The sequence below is a fragment of the Orycteropus afer genome, unplaced genomic scaffold, assembly GCF_000298275.1.
Source record: "Orycteropus afer afer isolate SDZICR_OR568_19922 unplaced genomic scaffold, OryAfe1.0 scaffold00082, whole genome shotgun sequence".
NCBI classification, from domain to species: Eukaryota; Metazoa; Chordata; class Mammalia; order Tubulidentata; family Orycteropodidae; genus Orycteropus; species Orycteropus afer.
Genome location: NW_006921669.1, coordinates 9,567,894 through 9,576,442, shown reverse-complemented (window position 1 = coordinate 9,576,442; position 8,549 = coordinate 9,567,894). Strand labels below are relative to the sequence as shown.

The 8,549-nt window shown below is 37.6% G+C and overlaps 1 protein-coding gene across 1 annotated transcript in view; it reads right to left on the bottom strand.

Annotated features, from left to right (window-relative positions):
* ATRNL1 (attractin like 1) overlaps positions 1-8,549 on the bottom strand; it is a 664,967-nt gene that overhangs the window by 556,397 nt on the left and 100,021 nt on the right. Inside the window, exon 9 of the mRNA XM_042781046.1 lies at positions 2,933-3,116. Coding sequence (XP_042636980.1) covers positions 2,933-3,116 — 184 coding nt within the window. The remainder of the gene's footprint in view (positions 1-2,932; positions 3,117-8,549) is intronic.

Genomic DNA, 8,549 nt, shown 5'->3' with positions numbered 1-8,549 from the left:
ATCTACTCTGCCCCATAGAGTTGCTATGAGCCAGAAACTACCCAACTGCTATGCGTATCTGAAAACACCATTATCCTATTGGTATGTATATTTCTAATCACTACTTTTTCATCATTTTTCTCTTCCTAAGCCTGGTTATTTTTTATTTTGGGCCAGATATTTTATGTATTAAATAAATAACTTAAAGATCTTCTTCAAAATGATTTACTTTTGCTCTGTCAGCTTGCTAGGCTATAGGCACCACAATTCAATGAGAGATTGTAATGATTCAAAGTGGGTTCCTATCCACTATGAGAGTTTAGAACTTCAAGGACCAGACCAGTCCCTAAGTTTCCACCATGCTCCTTCTTCCCTGGCACACCTGGAAATCCAATTCTGGGCCTCAGTGAAGAATCTGACAAGAGCTCTGCTTGGGTCTCAGTTTTCAGAATTGGTCATTATCTCAAGGAGAAAAGCTGCACAAAACATCAGTCTCACCTCCCTCGACATTCAGCTTTCCTCTCCTAGATCCCCTAGCTCTCCATCTGCAATTTCTTACTGCTTTGGTAACACTGCAGTGCTATAAACAGATGTAATTCCTAATTTTTCTCAGTGTAAATATCATTTCAAAATAATCTGTTTCACCATTGAAAAATAAGAATTCCTTTAAAAACAAATTTTTTAATATCTCAACAAAACAGCTCTGTCATACCCCTTATCTACTAAGAAAATAAAACCAGCTCTGACACAGTAAATATTAAAGATCGGTGTGTACAGTTGACACATAATAGGGACATTTGTAAATCACACCAAATTTGACAAAGAAATATGACACAGTACAATCCATTGTAAAAAAACTTGGAAAAAATTTAAGAAAAAGCATCAAAACTCCAAGAATGCTATAAACTTTAAGAATAACAGAAAAATCATTTGGGAGCTCTGGTGGCCTAGTGCCTAAAGCATCTGACTGCCAACCAGAAGGCTGGCGGTTCAAACCCACCAGCCACTCCTCGGAAGGAAGACTGGGCAATCTACTTCTGTAGTGATACCGCCTTGGAAACCCAAGGAGAGGTCACTGTGAGTTGGAACTGACTCAACAGCAGTGAGTTCGGTTTTGGTTTTCTGATTATTTTATTACTCTTTTAAAATCAATTCAGGATCCGTTAAAATATCAAAGCACTGTACATATCTGTAACATATTTCTAACGAGGTTCTCAAATGGTTTATATATTATTGTATTAAATTCTGCAAAGGAACAAGTCTTTCTGCATAACCTAAAATTGTCATTATTGACCATCATAGTCTTCTCTGTTAAAGTTCACTACGGGAAGTTTTCAGGTAAAGAAAGCACATAAAAAATAAGCAAACTTCATACAAGCAATAGTCAACAATACCCAGTTCATTCTCTATTAAGATCCTTCCCTGAGCATTATTATATTCTTTATTATTATGTGAGGTATGCTGCTTGCATCATATAGGAGAAATTATCCTTCCTTATTGATATAAAACAATCTAGAATACTCATAAAAACACATTAAGAAGATACACAGTGCCTTAATCCCTAAATCACAAGTACACTTGGAAAAAGTCAAAGACAGTAAGTTAAAAATAGTAACATGGGAAATAAAATGCAATGTATAAATTATATAAAAGAACAAAAGTAATTAATCTATTTTAGTATATGTGAAAATACAAAGAGTAATAGCCCATTTGTATTACACTAACAGGAATTAAAAAGACTTTACAAAACCACCTGAAGGAAAAGTCTTAATATTGTTTTATTCCATCTTTTTTTTTTTTAAGTTAGCATATATGTTTAAAAGTGAAGAGAGGAGAGCAAATCAAGATTTGGTGGAAAACTGTATTTCATTTAAATATTCAAAGTAGCTTCATATTAGAAGTTTAAAACAAAGTATAATGCCTTGAAACAACAAGTCATTTCTTAGTTTTCATAGAGGGAAATGAGTACAACAAAATCTCTATTTTAAAACTTATATACCCATAAAAATCAATAAACAAGTAAATAACAAATAACACTTCAAACATAAAGAGAAAATTATGGCTAGAAATAGTCAATTTACTGAACAGGAAACACAAATGTCAACTGAACATGTGAAAGGATGTTCATTCACAACAATAAACAGGTAAATGCACATGAACATATTGATAAAATGCCATTCATACCACTGCATTGTCGAAGGCAAAAATCTCCACCACTATGAAATGTTGGTGAAGATACTACTAAATAAGCCAGTCATACCCTGTTGATGGAAGTACACATTGGCACAAGTGAACTAAAGACTAATTAGGCAGCATGGAGTAAAGCTGAAAATGTGAATAATCACAGACACAGCAATTTCACTACTAAGAATGTACCCTAGAAAACCCCTGCACAAGTGCATGAGAAGACCAGCCTAAGATGCATGATGCAGCACTGTTATAATAAAAAAGGGAAAATCTACTTAAATACCAACAAGCTTTGTACTTCACATGAACTTAGGGTAGCTGTATGTCAAAATCTACTCAGTGGCAGTGGGTTTAGATTTTAGATGCTGAAACAAAAGAAATGCTTTTCAGGTACAAATGAAAATAAAATATGGATGCAAAGAACAAATCCCCAGACTGACAATATCACAGCTCAAAGTCATCATGTCAAACAAAACTGTTCATCTGAAATGAATGTGATATCAGCATATACAAGTAATGCATAGAGAATAAGTACTTCTATGGGATCAGAAATGATTTTAAAGGCAATCATCCATAGTAATGGTGGAAACACAGAATAAGTATTATTTTGTACCTTTTTTACATAATAGTATGGCATTAGTTGAATTAATGATGAAATAGTTCAAGAATTTCTCCCTGAACCCATTTAGTAATTACCACTATTATACAAATATAAAATGTAACTAATGTCAAATTTCCTCATGATGCCTCTGCACAATCTACTCACCAAGTCTTAGTGTTAACTTCATACTTATAAAGATCATCTACCAATCCGTATTTATTGCCTGGTAATGCTTTATAGCCTCCATGAACATAAATGGACTTTGTTATTTCATCATACACACTAGTATGGCCATATCCACCTTGTACAATAGCTCCTTTAGTTTCTGGAACAAGCCAAGTGTTAGACGCTGTAAGAGAAAGAAAATAAATGATGAAGTTGTAGAAAAACATAACTAATATATCAGCCAAAACTACAAAGAAGTTAATTCTAACACCCCATTTTTATGACTAAATACAGCATACTAACATTCCTTAAACAAAAACATTAAAAATATGCCAAGTACTATGTTAGGTGCTGGGATTAACAATGAGTAAGACTGGCCTTTCCAAAACAAACTTAAACTCTATAATACTGTAAATACCAAATGTTTTTGTGCAAAGGAAAACTTTATGCTGACATACACTGCTATATTTATAAGTCACTTGAAAAAAAACATTTACTTTTTATGAGATTAAAACTTAAAAAATTACTAAGTGGCACAACGTGGTATAGCCTGGTTTCTCCCTCTTTCTGCTTGTTAAGAACAATTCTGAACAACATGAGGTAACCAACAAATTCTACAGGTGTAAAGGAGGAAGGCAGGCAGACTGGTTTGAACCCCCAGGACTGGGAACAACATAGCAGCAGAGTGTTTTATGGCCCTCCCTCCTAATCCAACAGGTCACTCAGGCCCAGTACTTCCCAACCCCCAACACTGCTAACCCAACAGTGGGAGGTTCAAACGCACCTAGCTGGTACTGCAGAAGAAAAGGCCTAGTGATCTGCTCCCATTAAAATTACAGCAAAGAAAAGCTTGGAAGCAGTTAGAGAGAAATGACACAGTACCCACAGAAGAACACTGATTTGAATGACAGTGGATTTCTCCTCTGAAACCGTGAGGCCCAAAGGAAGCAGCACAACATTTTTCAAGTGCTGAAAGAAAAGAACTGCCAGCCACCAATTCTATATCCAGTGAAACTATCCCTCAGGAATGAAGGAAAGAGGAGACTTTCAGTGAAGTAACTAAAATAAAATGGCATTAAGGGGCTACCACTGAAGAATGGCAAAGAAAGTTCTTCAAACAGAAAAGAAATAATAAACGAAGGCATTTTAAGGTGCACCTAACCCAATCCTGGTCTTTTCAATCATTGCATATGCATGCAAAAGCTGGACAATGAAAAAAGAAGACAGAAAAAGAGAATTAATGCATTTGTATTGTGCCATTGGCAGAGAATATTGACGATACCATTTACTGCCAAGAATAAACACTGAAGTCTTACAAGAATTACAACCAGAATATGCCTTAAAAGTGAAGATGGTAAGCCTTCATCTTGTTTTGTACACTTCACTGGGAAAAACCGAGGAAGGACATTATGTTTGGTAAAGCAGTGGGTCACCAAAAACAAGGGAAACACTCAATGAGACGAACTGATACAAAAACCACAGGAATGAGCTCAAACAACCTTTTTGTTCTCTTATACATAAGATTGCCTTGAATCATATATAGGGTTGGCAGACAATGGTTCTATAAGTTTATGTGAATGATCAGAATTCCCAGGTGTATAGTAGAGCTGACAAGGGGCAAGGTTGTGGTCATTGCTTGGTCACAGCCAGCTACCCAGAGGGACCGAGTAGTTGAACCTGCGGGCTTGGGACCATAGTCGCAGGGGACATCAAGCTCAATTGGCATAACACACTATATAAAACATTGTTCCACCTCCTACTTTGGTGAGTAGCAACTGGGACCTTAAAAGCTAGCAAGCTGCCATCTAGATGCAACGATGGGTCTCTCCTCGTCAAGAGCAAAGAAGAAAGAAGAAAACCAAAATTAATGGAAACAATCAGTCCTAGTGACTGGTACACCATCCGATCTGCAACCTATACAACTATGAGACCAGAAGAACTAGATGGTGCCCAACTACCACTGTCATCTACTTGGAAGGGATGTAGGAGATCCTGGATAGAGAGGGAGAACAATGTGGAACAAAACTCAAAATCATTTGGAGGCAAAAAAAAAAAAAAAAAAGGGGGGGACCAGGTTTGCTGGTCCAATAGAGCCTGGTGAAACCACTGAGACTATGGCCCCTAGCTGCCCTTCAGGTCTGGAATTGAACCCACACCTGTGGTTTCCAGCCAAACAAAGTACAGGCATGTGAGTTGAACATTTACCTCAAGTAGACACACACCCTGGAGAGAACAATCATGGGAGAAGAAAGGGCTGCTTATGCACAGGGAGACAGCTCAGGGTGCAGGAGAGTATGGAGGGATGGTCACTGGGAAGAGGTAACTATGGGGAGGAAGTGGGAGGGGAGCTGTTGCATTGTGGTAAACTGTGGTCAATGACTTGAGACAAAGTATATGTGAATTGCTGTATGGAAAGTGAATTTGCTCTGTAAATCTTCACCCAAATCACAATTTAAAAAAAAAAAAATACATACTTTAAAAAAAAAAAAATTGCCTTGAGTTGGAGTTGACCTAAGGGCAACAACAACATGCAAATAAATTTGAAAATCAGATATAAAGGGATAATATCCTAGAGAAATACAAATAACCAAAACTGAGAAAGCTTAAACAGACCAGACTAGAAGTATAAATTACAGAAATGCATATTTCTTCTCAATATAAAGATTTTAAAACACATGAATTATTAGAACAACCACCTTTTAAAGGACAAAGATCTAAATCAATGAAACACTGGTGAGTGGAGACCAAATGACCAGGATGTTATGAATCCTAAAATACATCCACTGAAACTTTTTTTCACATGCACACTGAATAGTTGCAAATATAAGCATAATATTTACATAGCTTAGAAAGTCTTAAAAGCTCATGGTTTTATAATTCATGTATTAAAACTATATTTTGATATTTCCTAAAACATTTGTTGTTGTAAGTTAGATGTCATCGAGTTGGCTCCAACTCATAGTGACCCTACATACAACAGAACAAAACACTGGCTGGTTCTGCGCCATCCTCACAATCTTTACTATACTTGAGCCCATCGTTGCAGCTACTGTGCCAATCCATCTCGTTGACGGTCTTCTCTTTTTTCACTAACCCTAGACTTTACCAAGCATGATATCCTTTTCCAGGGAATGGTCTCTTTTGACAACATGATGAAAGTAGGTCAGACAAAGTCTGGTCACTCTCACCTCCAAGGAGCATTCAGGCTGCACTTCTTCCAGGACAGATTCATTCATTCTTCTGGCACTCCATGGTATTTTCAGTATTCTTCACCAATACCACAATTCAAAAGTTCAATTCTTCTTCAGTCTTCCTCATTCATTGTCCAGCTTTCACATGAGATGTTTGAAAATACCATGGCTTGGGTTAGGCACACCTTAGTCTTCAAAGTGACATCTTTGCTCTTTAACACTTTAAAGAGATATTTTGCAGCAGATTTGCCAATGCAGTACATCTGATTCTCTGACTGGTGCTTCCATGAGTGTTGATTGGGGATCCAAGTAAAATTAAAAATAAGTCCAGAAGAGCCAAAATATGACCTTCATTATATCCCTCCTGAATTTAGAGACCATCTAAAGAATAGATTTGATGCACTGAACACCAATGACTGAAAACCAGAGGAATCATGGAATGACATCAAGAACATCATTCATAAAGAAAGCAAAGGATCATTAAAAAGACAAGAAAGGAAGAAAAGACCAAAATGGGTATCAGAAGAGACTCTGAAATTGGATCTTGAACAGAGAATACCTAAAGTGGATGGAAGAATCGACAGGAGAAAAGAGCTGAACAGAAAATTTCAAAGAACAACTCAAGAAGACAAAGTCAATTACTATAACGAAATGTGCAAAGACCTGGATGGAGCTGGAACACCAAAAGGGAAGAACAAGCTCAGCTCAGCATTTCTCAAGCTGAGAAATTTTTCCTCAGGAAAAATCTAAGCCTTGAATTGCAATATTGAAAGATTCCACAGGCAGTATGTTCACTGATGCAGGAAACATCAAAACAAGATGGATAGAATACACAGAGTCACTGTACCAAAAAGAATTGGTAGATGATCATCCATTTCAGAAGATGGCATATGATCAAGAACTAATGGTACTGAAGGAAGAAGTCAAAGCTGCACTGGGGGAATTGGTGAAGAACAAGGCTCTGGGAATTGATGGAATACCCACTGAGATGTTTCAACAAACGGATGCCACACTGGCGGAACTCACTTGGTTATGCCAAGAGATTTGGAAGACAACTACCTGGCCAACTGACTAGAAGAGATCCGTATTTGTACCCATTTCAAAGAAAGGTGATCCCACAGAATGTGGAAATTATTGAAATCATGAATATCGCATGCAAGTAAAATCTTACTGAAGATAATTCAAAAACAGTTGCAGCAGTATATTGACAGAGAACTTCCAGAGGTTCAAGCTGGATTCAGAAGAGGACATGGAACAAGGGATATCATAGCTGTTGTCAGATGGATCTTGGCGCAAGGCAAAGAATATCAGAAAGATGTTTACTTGTGTTTTATTGACTATGCAAAGGCATTCAATTGTGTGGATCATAACAAATTATGGCTAACATTGAGAATGGGAATTCCAGAACACTCAGTTGTGCTCCTAAGGAAACTGTACTTAGACCAAGAGGCTGTTAATTCAAACAGAATAAGGGAGATACTGCATGGTTTAAAATCAGGAAGGGGGCGTGTTAGGGTTGTATCCTTTCACCATACTTATTCCATCTGTATGCAGAGCAAATAATCCAAGAAGCTGGACTATACGAAGAAGAACGTGACATCAGGATTGGAAGCAGGCTCATTAACAACCTGAGATACACAGATAACAACATTGCTTGCTGATATTGAGGATGACTTGAAGCACTTACTGATGAAGATTCAAGAATACAGTCTGCAGTATGGATTACATCTCAATATAAAAACAAAAATCCTCACAACTGGACCTATAAGCAGCATCATGAAAGATGGAGAAAAGATTAAGGTTGTCAAAGACTTCACATTGCTTGGTTTTACAATCAACGCCAATGGAAGCAGCAGTCAGGACATCATAAGGACATATATGTCAGGACATATATCAAGATGTATAGCACTGGGCAAGTCGGCTGCAAAAGACCTCTTTCAAGTACTGAAGAGCAAAGATGTCTCCTTGAGGACTAGGGTGTGCCTGACACAAGCCATGATATTTTTAATCGCCTCATATGCAAGTGAGAGCTGGACAATGAATAAGGAAGACTGAAGAAGAAATGATACTTTTGAATTGTGGTGCCGGCAAAGAATGCTGAAAATACCATGGACTGCTAAAAGAACTAACAAATCTGTCTTGAAGGAAGTGCAGCTGGAATGCTCCTTGGAAGCAATAATGGCCAGACTTGGTATCATCTACTTTGGTCATGTTATCAGAAGGAACCATTCCCTGGAGAAGAATGTCATGCTTGGTAAGGTGGAGGGTCGATGAAAGAGGGGAAGGCCCTCAATGAGATGGATTGACACACTGGCTGTGGTGATGGGCTCAAGTATAGCAGGGATTGTGGGGCTGGTGCAGGACTGGGCAGTGTTTTGTTCTGCTGTGCACAGGGTCGCTATGAGTCAAAGACAACTTGACGGCAC